Source organism: Sinohyriopsis cumingii, chromosome 11 (assembly GCF_028554795.1).
Source record: "Sinohyriopsis cumingii isolate HCF-2022 chromosome 11, ASM2855479v2, whole genome shotgun sequence".
Classification (NCBI taxonomy): Eukaryota; Metazoa; Mollusca; class Bivalvia; order Unionida; family Unionidae; genus Sinohyriopsis; species Sinohyriopsis cumingii.
In genome coordinates, this window is record NC_142971.1 from 79,694,187 (window position 1) to 79,715,601 (window position 21,415).

At 33.5% G+C, this 21,415-nt stretch overlaps 1 protein-coding gene across 1 annotated transcript; it reads right to left on the minus strand.

The window, feature by feature from the left end:
- Window positions 1–1,100: 1,100 nt before the first annotated feature.
- LOC149788816 (uncharacterized) lies at window positions 1,101–14,725 on the minus strand. Its single transcript, XM_089975781.1, has 4 exons — window positions 14,596–14,725; window positions 8,149–8,276; window positions 7,623–7,795; window positions 1,101–3,265 (listed from the first exon to the last, which is right to left on the minus strand). The coding sequence occupies exons 2-4, from the start codon at window positions 8,193–8,195 to the stop codon at window positions 3,072–3,074; spliced, it is 414 nt and encodes a 137-aa protein (XP_089831907.1). The 5' UTR covers window positions 8,196–8,276; window positions 14,596–14,725; the 3' UTR covers window positions 1,101–3,071.
- Between the last annotated feature and the right edge of the window lie 6,690 nt (window positions 14,726–21,415).

Genomic DNA, 21,415 nt, shown 5'->3' on the forward strand with positions numbered 1-21,415 from the left:
TGACATTCCATTACGAAGGCCATTTTCAAACTAAATAAGAATGAACAGGGAGAAGACAAAGAGCTCTCTTGAACACGTTGGTTGTGGAGAGCCATTATCTGATATGGAAATGTTAGATTGTACCCTACAAAAGAGCTCTGTTTAACTTGGTGCACATTACAATATCATACTTATGATAATGAGCCTTTCAATGCTAGTTTATCAGGTTATCCGAGAAGACATACCAAAGTCTGATTTCCAATGACTTCCCATAAATGATGTTTATGTTCGTGCTGATAGTAGTGTATGGCATGACAATGGAAAGTTTAAATAATAACCCTATGAAGAAATATTAAGTTGCACGTTATGTATTGTGTGTGCACTCGCATTGACTCTAAACGGCCGATTGAACTTTGGATCAGATAAACTGAGTTTGACAATTACATATTCTTCAATTACTTCCCCTGGACAGATTGTCGAAAACGAATGCAATTGATCAGCACTTTAATCTTTCCTTTTGAAGTTGTTGCAATGTAAACAAGCATACATCTCGTCAGGGTGTAAATTTACATATAAATAATACAGGTTTAACGTTTCACTAATGATACTTGTTTTATATATTAGGGAAGTTATGACCAAGACTTTATGTTAAGCATCAGACAGTTTAGCATGTTTCCGTTTCTCTAACATCAGTCTAGATAGGTTCTGTTTTATGGTTTGGTGTCTAACATAAGTCACTAAGTCTTTGAATTTTGTAATATAAAACACATCTGCTATGTCGACTCAATGCGAATACCTTTCTCATTGTTTTGGGGGACCAAGATCACTCATGTATGGGACGTTAGGAAAATGCAACATATATCAGAAAGTAACGATTACACAGTAGATTAAGGTATTGAATAGTCATACATAGTTTTAAGTTTTGATGAATATAACGCATTGCACCATATTTAAAAAAGTTGTTATATAAGGGACGCAATACATTATTAAACATAATAAACATTTTGAATCAGATAATATTTTCTAAATCATAAAAGTATGTCAATTAGATTCTTTGATATTTCTAATGTTATTATTAAATCTAAATATATGAACAGATCAAGGGTATGTATAAATGATAAAGGTGTTTTTGTTTCGTTTCAGTCTGGCTTCAGTTTCATTTTTGGACAATCACATGTGTTGTCCAACAGCTACATTTATCAAACTGCTTGGATGGATTCCACTCACTGTGATAAAGAACACTATTTTCAGAGTCAAATTCGCTGGGTCCAATGCCGCTTTGACTAATGAAGGAAGATTGTTTTTGATACACAAGCAGCAGTTAACACAATTTTAGGCTAATTGTAACTGGTCCTAGAACGAATGTGCTGTTGATTTGAGGGTCGAACGTAAAGGTAACTATAATTGAAAAGTAGAAACATGTTTTGAGAGCAATAATCATGATTCCCGTCCATTTGTTTGATCCAAGCTTCATATATAGTTTTCACTCGCGATCAGTATGAAAGACTTTACAATTGAGTTTGGATAACGACATTAATTTTACATGACATTCCTCATCCCAAACTTGGATAAGAAAAACGACTAGTGTTTTGATGTTATAATGTTAAGATCAAAGTCATTGGCTGAAAGAAGAAACAGTGCTTCTACACAATAACATTAGTTTTTCGAGGCACACCTGGCTCAAAGTTTATGGAAAGAAGCCATTTTATAGAAGGAAGAAACATTTTGATTATTGGTTTAAAATATCAAAGATCAAGGCAACGTTGACTGAATAAATTTATTTATACGCCAACCTTGTTATATATCGACGTAGTGGACTTTGAAACATTGTTTCAGCGTGTAGCATTGTACATATTGTATTTGATTGTTTATTTGCAACATTTTTCAATGAATACCAATTAAAATAGTTAAATACACTTTAATGCGGACATTAATGTATAGTACAGACTGTAATGCAAAAGCAAAGTACAGACCAACAGATATATAATACAAATTAGATAGTAAGACGTGTAATCAAGTTAATTAACCAGTACATATACACACATATTCACTATGTATATAAGGGCTACGAAGACAGGAAATGGCTTGTATGACACAATGCAATATATCTCTATGTCGAACATTTGTTAGAAAGATGGAAAATAATATGTACATATGGATGTTGCATTGGGACTTACAGTGTGATTGCCGCCATCCTAATTTCACAATATTCAATAATTGTACAGAACTCCTACGTATTATTTAACCAGAATAATAGATGTAGTACACAAATAAAATAAATATGAGGAAGCATTTACTGCCCTCTTATTGATATGCTACATTGAATGTTAACATTTTTAGCCCTAACTCGACATGTTTATTACCTAACCATAATGTAGTCTGCTTTCATTGTTTAGTACGTAGATATTTGCTTACATTGTTTAGTATGTAGATATTTCAATATTGTCAATTTTCGGCAAAAGAAAAAATGTACCATAAGGATATATATGCATGCTTACGGAAAAACAAGACAATCACATTCACGTGATATTCTTAATCTTATCTAGACCACATACAAATATATATTATTTCTTGGCAGTCATGATATGTACAGCTTGAACGTGCTAATTTGTAACTCAATTCAGGTTAGATGGTGAGGTAACTTGTAGATTGAAGAAAATGAACAAGATCTTCAAGACACAATAACGTCATGAAGCAAAAGGCCTATCGCTATTTATTACATTTAATATTTTTGAACATGATATTGTTGTACTAAATCATAACTAAACTTTCCAAGTGTGTGATATAAAATAAACTGGGTGTCATTTAAGACGTAGTTGTTTCTTCACTGATATTCTCCTTCAAATAAATGTATAACTAATTTATCCACCTGTAAAGCATCCATTTCGAATGATTCAGGTATTGTTTAAAAAAAAACAGGAACATGATATGCATGCTTGTAGATAAACCACCAATACGTCAAATTTGCTGATATCAAACAAAAAATAACATTTAGGCTATTTTCGGGATAACATTCTTAACACCAACGAAATTATCTATATTTCTCTCTCTCAATCTATGCGAACCATATGAAACAAGTGTTTTCGTCGCGACTAAAACGTACAAAGGAAATGGCAGTTTCTAGTATTATGGTGGTGGTGGTGCATTGTCCGGGTTGATACTTCCATGAGACAAATTATTATGCTGGGAATAAGGTGGTGGCTGAACACCATTGGGATATCCATATCCGACAGCTGCTTGAAGACAGGAATCATTGACTGCCCCTGGGAGAATGCGGTGCTATTAACTGAAATTAATAAATGAAACAGGCTTGGATATGTTTATAGCAGTCTTGCATACACGTTTCAATGTACAAATATAGTGACAGAGTGTTGTCTTGAATTATATGTTACACCAATGATCATGCCTCTCATACACACACACACACACGCACACACACACACACACATATATATATATATATATATATATATATATATATATATATATATATATATATATATATATATATATATGTACCACATGACTACCAGGTTTATCTAATTTCTATATATTGAAATCGTAAATTAATCGTTTTCTTTAATAAGATATTAAAGTGCAATTTTATACTTTCCACACCCAAAGACATATATGCAAACTCCGGGGACAGTCTGTCTGTATTTTAATATTACTAACATTTCTTACAACGGCATGCATACACTGACTGGTATCTAACCACCATGTTATTTTTCAGTGTGAAGATCTGCTATTTCAATAGACCTTAGTTTAGCAGATGATATCATACACAATGTATACACTGCATAGTGCAGTCACTGCAAATCTGAGCTCAACCGGTGCAACCATTTCCCGAGATTATTGGCTCTAAGTACTCTAAAAGTAGAGAATTCTGGAACAATAAGTTTTCCTTCTAACATTGCGCTGTTTTCGTCGTAATCAGAACATGCTTGTACTACCAAATTGCTAATGATGCTGTTGCCTGATAAATGTTCGTGATTTATTGCATGATCCATAACCATAAATGTTAACTAATGTACACGACATTTTAATAAATAAACACATGCAAAATTTCTTATATTAACGGGAATCTTGACCTTGAATGATGCTCAGAACTTTACAAATACAACACTCTACAAATACATAAACACTGCCAGTATACGTTTAAGAAAAATGAACAACAGTCAAATATCTGACAAGCAAAAATAAATTTGTTAAATATCAAAAGAAAGTTATTTTTGTAGATAAGACGATCACGAATTCTTAATTGGTGATAGTCAATACAAAAGAGGAAATTTTTGAACTGTCCCAACGAATATATATACTCTCATTCTGCATCAGATATGGAAGTGGAAAATCTATGAAGAGTACTCTCATAACAGAATATAATCAGATCAATGATGGCTGCCGCTGACACTGTCATAGATCTGTATTGAAACAGATATTTTACTTAGTGAGCTGAAAGCAAACATATAATATGTCCTTTACCATAAATTAATAAGGTACAACCTGCTTAACATTAGACAAACGAACAACGATGAGTTAAAACGTATGCATTAAACAGTGTTTGTAGTTAACGTCATGATTGTGCACAAAACTAAAAATAATGGGAAAACATGTGAAAATGAAACAAATGTTATATTCGAATAATTTCATCAAATCGGTAAATAATAAGACGGATATACCATCATATGATTCTGATGAATGCACATTAATGAATTAATAAACTTGTCTGTCATGTTCTGATGACAATATAGTTTTGATCTGGATATAAACACACACAACCTTTGTGATTTAAATCCACATTATATTGTGATAAAAAGTAAAGCTAATGCCCTCAGAGTCAACTAAATTACCAAACAGACGCCCTACCAGAAAGTTATACATGTTTTCAAAAAATGTGGGAAATTACATTTACTATAAAGTAAATTGGAAATATGAAGGAATTTAGAAAATTATATAAGATATAGTTTGATATTTAATATTACTGTCGAGGTAGAAAGCCGCAGGATCATGTCAGGAGCCTGTAATAATGCCTATTTATCGACATGCACCTATCAGAAGATAAATGAATACCTAGGTAAACCTTCCATATGCGTAAATGTATATGAACGAAAATGCTGGAAACTGCAGTCTGTTTTATACTAGTTTAACATTGTCAAGCAATTCCTGCAACAAATGGAATATCAACTACTGCCAATATTCAGAGATACCTTGCTGACTACCAATGTTGGGAGCGATATTCAGACATTGCCGTACTTACAGTGGAATGTTTGTCTCTGCAAATGTCGTACAAAACAGAACGTGAACAGTACAATGTTTGTCGTTATTATCCATACTAGTACAAAGTACTAAGATACACAAAACTATACATACAAGCAAAAAGATCAGTGCAAATACAGTGTGAATTTTGTCAATAATTTCCTCGGTGTTATAACTGGTGGTCAAATAAAAAATGCGGGGGTCAAAAATATACTGATAAATTTTCATCTGACCCGTACTATTTCAGCTTGAAATAGATATTGTAACTTGTACAATTTTTATCTTTCTCAATAAACATACAAAAAAAGGAAGATGCACAATTAACAAAACATTAATTGTCCATTTAAATAATAAGTTTATTAGTCCATTTGTCTTATTAATTCGTACATCGTTTTGAAGCAATATTATAGACCAACACATTACATATAAGCCAATACAAAACACCAAATAAATCTATTTAGCCAAATGGCAGTTAATTTACTGCCTGTTATAAGGTGTGTACTATCATCTGTTTCATTGTTCTCTGTACTAGAATATATTTATCTAAAAATCAGAGGCTAATGATTCATCTTCTTTCTAATAAGTTACACTTGAACTTTAAGATCTGTCTTTTTTGCGCGAAGTTACAACAAAGTCTGCATTGACCTCCTGACTTTGTCATCCAAAAAATGCATTTGTCTCTACAAGTGTACTGATTTCTTTGTTGTGAAAGAATGTCCTGGGTGATAATGTATTATCGAGATATCTTGTGGCGAATGATGGCACATTGTTTAATTTTTTTAAACCCTGTCACGAAAAAAATATTTGTTTTTACAGTCTTCGCAATCACACGATCAGAAGTCAAAATGGTTGTCCTAACTGATGTACCGTATTTCATTCAAGGGCATTTTTTATCCATTTTTCATTACAGTTAGTCGTTTGTTTTCTGTTTATTTCATTTTCTTCGCTCAAGATTCTTAGTGCTTGCCGTTCTTAATCTGGATATCACTTTCTAGTGCAACAAAAATTGAGGTTAAACATCTGGATGACATCTTGCTGAGCTCGATGGAAATTAGGGATTAGGGGAAGTTACTCCGTCATAGCATTGCCTTTGCTGGCATTGTTCCCTGTTTCGTATGCTTACTGCGTTGCACTCCGTTACACAAATAGCGGAATGCAATGTAGGAAGCATACAAATAAGGGAACCATTCAACGCCTATGCTCGAAGAATAACAATGACAATCATCATCCAAAGGTTTGGATATTTGATAAATCCTGGTCAAATTATGCGAATCCTTTGCGTCCAAAAAGCACACGCCAACCAAACCTGTGAGTCAATTTTCTCCAGCGTGCGTCCCTGATGCACAAACATGCGCAAAGGGACACACTTTCATATATACAGTTGGAAACATACATTTAGGTCTTTTCGCTATTACAATGACCTGAATTATTCACAAACTTGATCGTGATTCAATAGTTTGAAAGTTTTAACTGGCTTGTAGCATGTGCAAGTGAGCCTTGTTGTACTTAGTTTGGGTTTAATAGTATTAACATCGCACGATATGCTATACACAGCGGACAGCATACAGTTGGAAGAGGAACCTTGGAAAACCGTTATTGGAACGAACGAACTCAGGAAGCAACTGGCATGATCCGTCACATAAATACCCTGGCCCAGCCCAGGACTCGAGCACATATGGATATATGTGTCAATAGTGATCAGTCCAGGAGAGCTCTCTCGGCCACTTTCACAACCGCGACCACTCTTTTGTAATTTAGGATGTGGATAAACAATTGCTAACAACACAACATATTTCAAATATAGTCATCAACTTGTTATAAGTGCATTGTTTAAAAAGGAATATCCCCACCTTCCAGTTCCCAGTTAAAAGTGGTAGAAACTAAAACAGAAAGGTTATATTTCTCCAATTATATAATACTTATATTACCATGGCATTTAATGAGCAAAACAAAATGATTTATCTAGCTTCTGGCGGATTCCATTCAATCACAGAAACGCGCATCATAACTAATATCGTTTGTAAGATATGCAATTATTTTTATTTTTTATCGAGATATTTCCGGCAGTCTCAACAACCACGTTTTGGAATACTTGCTACTTCCTGATGACTACACAATTAGTAACACTACTGTTGCTATGACTACTAGTATTGCTTATACAATATTAATAGTAATAATATTTATAGTAATAATAACAAAAATAATAATAACATTGATAAGGAGAATCAAAATAAGAGGAACAACAAGAACAACAACACCATTACAGTTTTAGTGTGATACGATTCCTATTCATCACTGGTAAACATTTCATCAAAGCATAATATGGATTTAGTTGCATTACCTTTCCTATTTATCACTAGTAATCATTTCATAATTGCATTACTTACCAGCAAAAGCCTGCATACCAGTGTTCGCCGGTTGAATAACAGCCCCAGTGCGTCTGCTAGAATTGTCAGCGGCAGCACAACAGCAGGCGATGAGGCTAATCAAGATACCGACAGCGGCTAAACTCCCAAGCACAATCCCAGCTATAACACCGCCCTCAAGTGGGATTATTTCGCTGGAACAATTGTCAGGATGAAGTTGCTTTGTTCAACTAGGTATTTAAAGACTTTGATTGTGGAATTCTATGTCTTGATCAACTTAGCAAACGGGGCGTGGTCACATATTTATAATAAAAATACGAAAGACATAAAACATATCACATATGCAAGAGCCTTGAACGTCTTGTCAGGAATAAAAATCATGTTGGAGGCAATTAGTTGTAGAACACAGTTCCTTTTCAAACTACATCTTTAATTGGCCAATTCTACTTTTAGATTTAACTATTGGAACGATCCTGATGACATATTTATACTAGCACGGTTGCAGATAAAAATAGCACATTAACCAATGACCATATATGTTACTTACGCGCAACGGACGTCATTGTAATCACTGTGTACCACCACAGCATCCATTAACACAGTATCTAGATGAGTAAGATGAATAGTATGAAGAGTAGCTGAACTTAAAATATTCACCAGCCTCCACAGGTAAAGCTGAAAAAGAAGCAATGCAACTATCTATCTATCTATAAATTTATCTATCTATATAAGTATGTATGTATGTATGTATTTATCTATCTACATATATATATGTGTGTGTATTTATATATCTATTTATCTATCTATCTATCTATCTATTCATCTATCTATCTATCTATCTATCTATCTATCTATATATATATATATATATATATATATATATATATATATATATCTGTCTACCTATATATATGTATCTATCTCCAAGTGTGTGTTTATATTATCCAATATACATAGTTGTTATATAATATATATTTAAATAGTTGATATGTGTATCAACGAATGAGCTTCGCTGTTGCTCCAACCTACATTGCTATCGACCACAAGCACACTACCCTTCCACCACCAGAATAAGTTAGTAATGCTAGTTTAGACGGTTTGATGCTGATGTGATACTAATAACTATAGAAAAGTATAAAACTGGTTCGCAGTGTTCATGGAATATAGGTTTAACCTTTCATTTACTAGTAACATTCCTTTAATTGTAACACCATATCATTATTGTTTTGTCTAATATATCGTTCGACTTCTATTAAATGAACAACTACTTGTGTTGAAAAACCTTTGCAGTGTTTCAATTAATCATATAATTTAAATAAATTAATTGTTAAAGCAACTGCTTGTGTTTCCTGTCGCATACAATTATTATATTTAGTCATTTTTTATTTGTGGAATGCCTTCTTACTGAACCCATATATGTTAGATTTTCCCCAGATTATTTATTGCGGAAATCTCAGTTATGGATATAGATTAGTAGCCATAAACATAGTCCTCACGTGTCAAAATGGCGTTATTTATAACTTCTTTGGACATGTCACAATAGTTCCAGAATAGGATTATAGGTCAATTAGCACTTTATATTCCCTCTGAATATTCTAAATATGTTTTTTGTTCTTTCGTTCCTCTAATATGCTATCGTAATACATCATACAATATGTAGGCAGAATTCATGCCACAACAAGATCACATGAAAATGACAGAGAAAACTGCCAACTCCTTGTATTTATAGATATTTGATGAGACCAAATCATGCATAGTATTACTATCAAAATCCTTGACAAAATGGTATAAGTTTCAAACAAACTGTATGAGGAGGAATTGTATAATAAACAAAAATTCCGAAAGTATCAAATATGAAGAAAATTAATATGTAAGTTTGTTTCCAAAAACTGTTTGAAAAAGAATAAAGTACTTAAATGTCAAAAAGGTAAGTACTTGGTCTTGATCTTTCAAGAGCCTTACTGCTAATATGTTTAGTGTTTAGTTCAACATGACACTTAGATCATTACAATTATAGCATGACCATTGTAATCTTATACTGAGTAACTAAAACGACACATCCAATAAAAGTAATTCAAATGATGTAACAGTCAATGAAAGCAATCATCTTTTGAAATGTATTTCTCTAATTGATCCGATAGTGGACAAATTAGACTTTTTGAAAAGCGGGTGAAGAGTTGCCATTGAAAATATCGCAGTACTACAAGAGCGTTGCCTCGTGCGCTGCTAAAACATTTCGGAACGTTTTATCAGAGGTTAATGTGATAGTTTATCTCACGAGGTGAGGTACTGAGTGCATCCGTTCCTCCAGTTTCACAGTGCTTTGTAGTGGACGCTTCTCTGAAGTGATATCCAGGGTAAACATACTTCCTAACGTTGCCGACGTTATTAATTGGCGCAACATGGTACCCTTCTCATTTGTTCTAGAGTTGCGGCTAAGACGTCAACGTATTGCTTTATCGCCTAATCCTGATCACCATTCCGGATCGCCATAACCGTGATCACTAATGCCACCATATTTAGTCAGCCATTTATGGTATAAATTATTTAAGACAAAATAATGTTTTCTAAAATCATGACTTTTGCTTTAATAGATCGCACTTATTTAATCATCAAGTAGAACGATGTTGAGCTGCGTCAAGTATTATACCAAAAATGACTGGAAATGTGAATGGATGAGTGTTGTTGACTGGTGCTGAGACAAGGCTAGCATTCTTGTTACTGTTCGCTTATTTCACATATGAATTGGGAAGATGAGAACAAATGTAACTGCTGTGGAAAATAGTCTATTTTTTATATATCGTATTGTTGTTTGCATCTCCGATGGTTGATTTGATGACACAAAGCACCATACAGATTTGGCACAAGAAAGAAATATTGTGTTGTTATGGACACGTTCACCATACAACAAGCACAGTGGGTTGTTACCTCATGGGTTATGTTGTTATTGGAACTATAGACTCGTGAATTGTAGCTGTGTATATTACTTCAACTTCATTAATAATCGATTACAGCAATCCAAAAACAAAATCGAACGAGTGCGGATATCCTTTCAAACAAATTACTTGAAGGCTGTTTTCTATGCTGTAATTGTTTTTCGGTTGATAATATTTTCGATATCGTGCAAGTCTTATTGTTTCTTTGTCTCACGTTTAAATCTTATCAGAAGACACTTGTTTTAAACATTTCTCCGTTCATATTTGCCGGATTATACATTTCTCCCTTCATATTTGCCGGACTATAGCTTTGTTTTTCCAATGCAAACCAGATCGTTCATTTAATCTTAGATAATACTTGAGAAATGCATAAACTATGAAAGCAGCAGTAATGTGGTAAATATAATGGATGGGTGGACTTTTATTCCTCTGGATGGAGTTGGTTTTCATCTAAGTAGTATCTCTTTTACAAGCTTTCTTAGCGGATTTAAAATCGGTATTGTATGATCATGTCTACCAGTACAACTATCACGTGCACCTTGAAAATATTTTTTGGAAACGTGTGCTTAAGCACGAATTTCCTATGAATATTTAGAAAAAAGACAATTACAGGCATTATATAGACGTTACATAAGTTCCATTCTTTCCATTCTTAATCACAGAAGACGATTTTACTCTAGGGTTGCCTTTTACAATCTTGTGCAGAGAATATACTTACCTTCACTGTCAGCCACTGGATTGTCATAAGGAGAAGCTATATGTAAAGAAACCTATGTACCCACTGTTTGAATATGGAATTTGAACAGGATATTATAAATTAAAATTACAAAACATAAAGGCGAAACAAATTTTGAAATTGAAAAAACGTTTTACACGAAGACAACGAATGTAAAATATAAATTGAAAATAAAAAAACTAACTCAAACACCAAACATTTTAAAATAAAAATCGAATGATCAAATTGAAACATGAATAATTATAATAAATACATGGCAATGCAGATTTATAAATGAATTTCAAAATAATGTAATAATCAAAAATGTATAACTAAGAATGTAGTCCTAGCTACAAACCTAAAAATGAATTTTAAGAAATAAATATAAAGACATGAAATATGAAGAAACAAAATGAAAAATAAACCTTGAATATTGAACCTGAAAATAAAAGAAATCTGAAAATCAGAAATGTTAAATCCAAATGAAAAATGAACTTTTTGAGAAAGAACAAATCTGGGAAAATAAAATGTGTTGTAAATTAATGGTGATATTAATATGTTATAGTGGTATTAACGTAAAAAGGAAATAAAAAAAATATAAATAAAGATTATTGGCCTATACTAAAAGTAAAAGTAACTTTAAGGGACTATAAAGACTTGTAGTAAAGGATACAACCTAAACAGGAAGTATTAATTGTCAGTCTATACCCAAGCTTAGAAAATCGTTTTTCATTTATTTTTCAATCTATGCTAAATTCTGTGACAATTTCTTAATTGTATTACCATATTTACTAAATTCTGTGTCGGTTGTAGTAAGAGATGGTTCCTGATATTGAACTCCTTTATATCGTCAGTTCAATACAATCAAAAGAAAAAGTTTACTGACACTTCTTGCATAAGGTAAAGTGAATATATATATATATATATATATATATATATATATATATATATATATATATATATATATATATATATATATATTTGTATGCGGGTTTGAATGAGTGTTTCAGTATGTTTGCATAACGGTACCAAAGTTTTAAAACAAGATGGGCGGAATTGAAGGTGGTAAGGAACATGAAATTTAGAATTAATAAACAAAAACATGCAACATTATATAATATAGTTTTGTTAAATGAAACCTATTTGAGAAATAATTTTCATACGTGTACTTTCAATGGTAGAAGTTTTGAGTATGTATGCCTACAACGAGTATATATCTAGCAACAATAACGACTACTGTGTGCGACTAAACAAATAAAGAAAATCTGTCTTACTCTTGAGAGAAGGAAAAGCATCTTTGATAAAGATAGTTGTCCCGAGGTCGTATTAATCTCTTTGCAGTTTTTTCAACTTATTTCGTTGACAAAATTGGCACACCCGCTGTGCTGCATTGCTCAATAGGATTAAGTTTGTTTTCAGATATGGTCAAATAGTTTACACAATTGCAAACATACAACTTAATGCCGCATTATATGCCGACCCAACACTTTCCATCTCTCAATGTATTTTTGCTTAAAGCTTAAACAACTTAACCAGATTAAAGTGAATTAACCAAAAGCTATTAGTAACGAGCATGAGAATATAGTCTTGTACTTTCTAGTCTGAAACAAGTTGGTATATAATAAAATGACGAGATAGTTGTACTCGTGTATTATATATTCGGTATCTACTTAAGAAAAGGCAATAGTCCCTGCATATTCAAGTTATCTTTATAAATTAACGCAATGCTATAAAACACAGGTACGAAAAGCCGGGCGTGAACAGACGACATTTAGTGTAGATGGGAAACTTCAACAACACGGTGGGTTGAGGCTATTTGGAGTAAAGGGGGAGTCATAACAAAATCAGATACCAAACTGCTGTCAGAGGGTTAACGGCACCCATCGCCTTGCATGTACACACGAGCCCATATTCCCTCACGACTAAGCACATATCACCTAACAGTGATGTTACTCAATTGGTGTTATATGTATTCGTGTATTGATTTTTTTCATAGGAATCCCGAAAAACTTTGTAGATACATGAGAACTAATTACGGGGTCGTCATGCGATTGTGTCTGCTACACACGAGTACATATAACACCGACTGAGCAACATCGTTTTTAGGCAAGGCGATGGGTGCCGTTTACCAGCGGATCTGGGTTCGAATATTCATCGAGTAAGAATTAAAAATTCTTTAACCTCTATGATAGTATTATTTGTATTAAAACTTGAATTGTGGCTACTAATATCCAGCATTATTCTATATAATCCAGGGATAGCACTTTCCGTTCTCTCTGTGTATACTTATAATTCTCTATAATTAATTCCATATATTGATATATTTCATAGGAATCATGAATGACTTTGTAGATACATGGAAATTAATTACTAGGTTATCATGCGAGCGTGTCTGCTACACACGAGTGCACACCGATTGAGTAACATCATTTTTAGGTGATGTGTTAATCATGTTTAATCAACTCCCCTTACTTCCATGACAACAATAACACATACACTGTGATGTATGTTGGGATTAGCTATATTTTCCTATAGGGTAAAAGATTTACCAAATGGCCAAACATAAATTTACGATTTAGGCTAAAACGATTTATCTGCTCTATTAAGTCACTTATATTTATATGACCAGCTTACAAGAGTAAAGGGAATTTACGAAAAGCGGGTCTTTGTGAGCGTCCTGTGCCAGATATTCAGATACATCTTGCAAAAATTGACTTCGAAGCCAGTTGGTATATAACAATATTGAATTGTTCTTCTAATTAAATACCGGATATATGCCATCACCTGGAATCAAACACGTTGTGATTTAACTCATAGCTTATATACCCGGTAATAACTTAGAAACATAACGTATCCTCTATATATGAAAGTTACGTTGATAAAATCAGGCAACGTTACACAAAACAGGAAACAAAGGCTGGGCGGGAATAGACGAGATGACGCATATATGAGGAAATTGCATAACACGAGCGAGGGGGGACAGGATAGATATAAAGAGGTGATCATATCATTATCGGAAACAAAACTGATTTCATTAAAGAAACCAGTAAAAGACAATTTTCTCTTCTGAAAACATATATATTGTTTGAAAGCTGTAGAGGATAACGCTTGAACGTCTTCAATTTCCGACGAAATCTTTTCTGTCCGTAGTCCCAGACTGCGACATATCTACATAACACTTATATATATATATATATATATATATATATATATATATATATATATATATATATATATATATATATATATATATATATATATATATATTGTCTTAACCAAGATGTGTTGAGCCGAGAGACAGAGAGAGAGAGAATATTATGTTATACAGTCTTAAATTTCTTACCTCGTAGAAGGAGAATGATCTTCAAAAAAGCGTAAACAATCATTTGTCCTCCCTTGGATGTATTGAAGTTCATGTCATTGGTTCGTTCCTTATTTTAGTTTCAGAGTGGGTAACAGGAAGGAAATACGTGATATTTGAAGTAGTCCTAAAGGTTTTAAAAGATTCAATGATTATAAGAGTGTAATGCAATAGTTTTATATATCTTAGGTGATAATGCACAGTTACCCGTTTAAATGAAATGAGATAGGAACAAGGTGATTTTGTTTGAACTGATAATATGCACAGTGGAGCGAATGTTGGCATCACTTTGTGTAGCTTTCAAGTAATGTACGTGTATCTGGTTATTATTGAAACCATACGCCGTCTAATGCAGACAGTTAATACAATGGTTGCAATGATGTACTTGAAAAGTAACCTGAACTAGTCCAAAGTACAAGATGTATCACATTAATTAAATTAGGTAAAATGAGCTATCAGGTAGAATTATCTAATATAAATAAAAGCGTTATGCTTAAAATTTCAGGACGTTTATGCTTGGAATGAGTCATGTGCGTTTCCTTTATTTCGTTATCTCTAATCTTGCACATCACGTACAGGTGATATTCGTAGTCATCAAATGGTAACCATTTTCAAGATGTTGAAATCTTCATATCTCTGAATATGGCATTATTAGGCATTTTCCTTCCTTGTATTTGGTACCGCTCCGGTGACCTAGTGGTTAGAGCGTACACATCGGGTGCGGATGGTCGTGGGATTGATCCCCAGCCGAGTCATACCAGTGACTTACAAAATTGGTTGTAACAGCTGTCTCGCTTGGCTCATCATAATTAAGAGGTTAGTAGTAGGACTGGACGGCCTGGTGTCAGGATAATGTAACTGGTTGGGACATCATGTTACATGTCTGCGGCATGATGTCAAATTGCCAGACATCGCTATAACTGTCACACTGCTGACATCGTAGCGATATGACAGAAGAATTGTTAAGGTTACGCTAAAAAACAAAATCAAACACACACACATCCTTGCACTTGTTTTACCCTACAACGGAATAAATTTGCCTGTAATTGAAATATAAATAGAAATATGGTCATGTAATATGCTGCCTGCTATGGTTGTATGTGTATTGTACATATAACCTTTGAGGCCACCATATGACGATTGTGCCTCTAATCCTAATGATCATATAGAGTGGGTGGAACGTGCTATGCCTCAATGTGATCTTAAACTTAGTTTGTTTCACATGTTATTTGACCTTTTGAGGAATGTTGTTAGATCGTAAGCCTTAATCATGATCAATTTTAGAATAGGTCCGGCTACTGTTGATTAAATATGACTTTCTGAGGAAAATTTCTGTGAAATGGAAACTCTGGGAATGTCTAGATAATTATGTAATTATGTAGAATTTCAAGTTCGACGTATTTTAACTTCACACTTTTTATTTGACTTCATACCAACGAATTCTGCATTATTTTGTATCAGTTAAATGACTGTTTACTTTAAAAAGAGGCGTTTTCTTTTCGATATTTCATATAGTTTTGCCCCTAACCGTCATTACATTCATCACCTACTTTCCATTATCATGTAAGTAGTTGTATAATATTCCTTCTGATCTTGTGTCTAATTCTCCCAACTTGTCGCTTCACAAATATATTGATTTTGTTGAGATTCCAATATGCTTGACTTTTATACTTCAAACATATATATATATATATATATATATATATATATATATATATGAATTTGTATTTCCTGCCATTTCTAATGACATCAGATCATACCAATAACAAAACATTCTGATTCGCGTTTAGGAACCATATGGAACAAAGAAAGAAACTAGCGTTAATCTTCACTTTGGGATGTAACGGAAAAACAGTATTAGAGTGTGTTGTTGGCTCATGTATAGTGCACGAGAGCAAATCTTGTGTTACAAATGAACAACATTATACTGACAATCGCTCTACATTTATTAAACACCGAAACGTGTCTAAAGTCAAAAGTAAGAACTGATGAAAGAGGAATACAATTAGTAAAACAGATAGGATATGAACCCTTGTTCTTGAAAACGGCTTCTTAAATTCTCTTCACACTTGTGTCAACACTATTCATTCATCGTCCTCGATACTACTGGCATAGGTCAGAGAAAGATCAGCCAAAATTCATATATCACAAAATAAAAATGTAAAGAACCGTCATGTATAGAGGTGTTTTTGGATTGCTAGATACATACATTATGCAAAAGGATTCTGGCAAAATCTGTATTTGTCCTGTCCCCGACAATAACGACGATTCTTCAATCCCATTGGAGAGAATTCAGTCCACGTTGACTAGGACCGCTTTAGCTTTCTTCGAATTTGAAACAAAAACACCAACAGAAGATTACATTAATATGAACAACAGCTACTTGCTCCTGTTAGTCAATGTCATCAAAACAGCCAACAATAATCCAAACGCCAATAACAGAGGGTATTATATCAGTAATGCTATGCATGATTTTTTCAGATAATTAAATATATACTTGACCAAGAAAACTGATTACCTATGTGATTGTATGGTGGGGATATTTTGCAACGATGTATTATTGCGGGCTCTATATTATCGCGGCAAACTTGATTTTCCGATTAATTTGGAACACTCGTCGTCCAGCGGTTGTTTACGTATGTAACACAATTTCGTCTAAAATGTCCACTTTTTTGTAAGTTTACAATTAAAAAGAATGAACATCATGTTTTTGTAACGTGCATGCAATTACGTTAATGATCCTATAAAAAATCCAATCGAACTTGCAATACCCCCCTTGGGTTTGATTGCGAAATGTATTCAGTTTATCGTCTGATGTTTCATGATTATAGGTCTTATACCGGTGCTGATCAATACGTCTTTACAATAACATGGTTACGATTTCTTTCCATATTAGCAAAATGATGCTTATGATTATACATCTTGTACGTACATAAGAATAAAAGAAGAGTCAAATGTTCTTGAAAGCAGTAATATAATATTAAAAAAGTGTTATATAATTACTTTTTTGATCACATTTGCATTTGAAATTCATATAAAATTGAATAATAATTAATTTTAACTTGTCGTGTTGTTAATCACTTGAATTACATTTGTGTGTTCGATTTTATCATGGGAGCCTTTAATTTATTGTGCAAATATTATGCCGGTACAAGCGTTGGCATTTCTTCTCATAGGTAGGCTATATGTTATGTTCATTATATAACACGTCCGTGCTACTATACGTAATTGAGGCAAGTAATGCGTTAATATAGTTAATCCCCCATGGTACGTTAATCTGGGTCAGCATCCATATGATGTTTTATTTACATTTACGGGTTGCGATTGACAAGAATTTTTTTTTTATATTGGAATAGAGGGAAAATCATTAAAACTTTACAAATTATAAGTAAGCAACAATAACAAAATGGTTTAAATATGTACCAATAAGAGCATTAGGTACCGCGATAATACAGCGTTCCAAGCTATATGGTCATGTGAACAAATTCTACCACATTGCTTTGATTGTGGATTATGTATCAAATCACATGGTGGGCTTTAATGACCGACAAAACAACAAAGGCATAGTTTAGAAAGTAAAAATAGTTTGCACGAGGATACCTGGTCTGAAGACAAGAATTTGTTGAATTTGTTGGCTATGGCTCATAGTATATTTACAAAGTCAGCATCAAATAAGGACACAAGTTGAAAGTTTTGAATTCTTACACAAGTATGAAACGACATCAATGAGTCACTGTCAAGAACTACATCTAAGTATCATGGTGTAGTCAAATAATATGCTTAATATCCTACTGTCCCTTTCACTACGATTTCGAAACGTACACTTTACGTATGTTACGTAAACAACCTTGCGTATTTTAAATTTCACTAAAGGTCAGTAAATAACGCAAATGAAAATTGTCGTTGAATTTAAGGCAGGTACATCGCCGGCGTAAGTTTTCAGAAAGGAAAGTATGTCTGTTTTTATAATCGACGGACTTAAACAAAATCAAAACATCTGACGAAGTTTGCGACGTCAACGTGTGTTCCGGATCATACTGCAGGTCTTCGATTCTTTCTAAGACCTAAGCTTAATATCAAGATATGACCTTTTATTTTTTTTGAAATATTTACTTTCAACATTTTTTACCAAACCAAATAACTTTATCTGTATTATAACATTATACAATATTACATAAAGTTATTTTGCATCGTAACATATTTAAGAATAGATCATTTTCGTTCGTGCTGTGACAGCTAGTATTCGTGTTTTATTGCTAAAACGTTAGACTAATGTGCATAAAACATTACGAAACTTATACCAGTGAGTCCACATGATTTTGCTTGGTTTACCAGCATCTAATAAGTGTTGCTAAACGTTCAATAAGAAGACTAGTAAATGTGTACTGCAATCCAATACTAGCTACCGATACGAAGTGTGAATGAACCCATATTATACAGCTGTTATGAAACACGTGAAATAATACACCTTAATTTCAGAAAGAAAGCAGTGAAGTCCATTTCACTAATCATATCTTACTGGAAATTGTATTCAGTGTTTATTTTCAAAATCAGAACAAAATATTAAAATTGACTTTTCTAATCAATGGTTATCTATTTCACTTTTGTACGTATTTAACTTTCCGCTGTTCTAATTATATGTACATTGTTAGTTGTTATGCAGATCTTTTTACTTCTGTATATTTGGCGTGTAGTTTTCCCTGTAACAGCATTGGTAGTTCTACCAAACCAATCTTCTGATTGTTTTCCGTAATTTCGTATGTTAGGTGCTGAATTATCCCTCTCATCAAATCTACTAGACCGTGAATCTACCTCTGCCATTATGTTTGTCAGTGAAGTTGTGAAAAATCTCGTGTATGAAGAATCCAATATACTCAGAAAACCAACAGTCTAAGAAAAAGGATTCTAGACTATTACAGATATACCCTAAAAACAACGACAAGCATGTTGAGGAAAATTATGTTTTCCATCCAGAACAGGAAATGTATCAGTCATAAACACTACACGAGTATAAAAAGGAAAGATCGAAGACATATGTGCCATGTCAGGTGGTTTTAACAAGAGGAACATTTAGTAAACTGTTCATAGTTTCACCATTTCACAAGAAGGCCCACACCCCTTACCAGAGAACAGTATTATGGTTGACCAATATATCATCGTAACCAAAATCATCACCATTGCTGTTTAACGATTAGTCAAGTTAAAAGCGTGACAAAGGTATCTGTCAGCTATATGGAACCAAGTCTCAGAAAAGAAAATCTTCAATGAATGGTATAATGACCTGAATCGCTCCATTGACACATTTAGAAAGGAAGTCTTTTTAGAAGTAGAGACTTCACGTTCACTTTCCTCCGTACAGAAGCGAAGTAATTCCTTATCGTTATTTGTGAAAATCAATATATATTTTCTTTCAGTCCACAAATAGAATGATTCCTTTCACGTTCCCACCTGAACTTTAATGAATATTTCTTTATAAGTGAGCCTATAACATGTTAAGTGAGCATATCACATGTAAAATCTTTCTTTGGCCAGTTTTGATATCTATCGTCGACTTAGCAAAGTACACATAAATTAGCCAGTAAGTTTAGTTTGAAAAAATATGTGAAAGAATGTGATCGTTATGGGGGGCGGGACGCAAAAACAAGCACTAACCCTACACTGGGAACAATATGAGGCAAATGATCTCTTTCCGTATGAACAAGCAGCTCAAACGAGAATTCATAAATAAAGAGACAAATCAAATCAGGATTATTTGGGTGGAAAAGAGGAAAAGAGCCAGAGAAAAGCGAAAGAGAACAACAATTATGAACGACGGGTGGGGGAGAGGCCAGTCCAGCAACCGCTAGACCGAAAGGGAAATAAAAACACGGACTGCAGCAACATCAATATCAGTCAAATAAACACAAAATTACGCACACATATCTTATCTTGTCGTTTTTGATAGTATATGTTTCTCAATGTGAGAGATACTGTACCTGTTTCTCTCCTTACACCCAAACTGTGGTAGCATTTGAGTGTGTTAATATGTAAATAATTAATATCTCCTTACACTTCACTGTTGTAAGGTGCCATTCTGTCTACTTTTTGTCATAGTATTCTTTCTACTTTACATCTGCTTTAACACTGGCTGCTGGCCAGTAATACTATACAAAGGTTAGTAAGGGTGTGTGCTCGTAGGTATTGGGCAATAGTTGCTGGTGATAATCAATATAGGTTTGTACCGTTCAGACGCATTGGATAGTAGCTATTGCTATTAGTTAGTGAATGTTGGCTGCCGGTCAGTATGTATGCACACTGATCAATCGGCATATGGGTCAGAAGTCATGGTCAGTAGTTATGTTTGTTGTTCAGTAAATTTCTAACCTGGGTGTAAGCTTTTAACATTACATTTCCACTTGTCCTCTATAATGTTTTCAGCATGGCAGCCTAACGCTAATTCCCTGTTACTGTAAAGGGCTGAGTAATGTAATTTCGACCTATACCCATACTAATGATGCACGCAACTGTCATTTAATGTTAATTTTCCCATTATGTCCGACAACTTCCCTAAACGCGATTCTGTTTATCATTCGTACTAATTTCGCGTTATGTCCCCACGTGCCGCTTAAAAGATATAGATAATATAAACTACGATCGAGAATGTTAATTTGGTTGACATTTCACTTGCACTACAGAAGCTCGAGGCTCATTTATTCACTAGATAGATAATATACATATTCAACAACGAACAAAATCCGACAACCGACAACCATCCTATTAACATTTGTACGTCATTATAAACCCATGGATAGTCTGTGTTGTT

Excerpts from the sequence above, each read along its gene's own strand:
- LOC149788816 (XM_089975781.1), bottom strand. The coding sequence starts at position 8,195 with ATGGATGCTGTGGTGGTACACAGTGATTACAATGACGTCCGTTGCGC. Across the intron at positions 7,796-8,148 it reads TACAATGACGTCCGTTGCGC|CGAAATAATCCCACTTGAGG; the intron begins GTAAGTAACATA and ends CAATTGTTCCAG. Across the intron at positions 3,266-7,622 it reads TGGTATGCAGGCTTTTGCTG|TTAATAGCACCGCATTCTCC; the intron begins GTAAGTAATGCA and ends TATTAATTTCAG.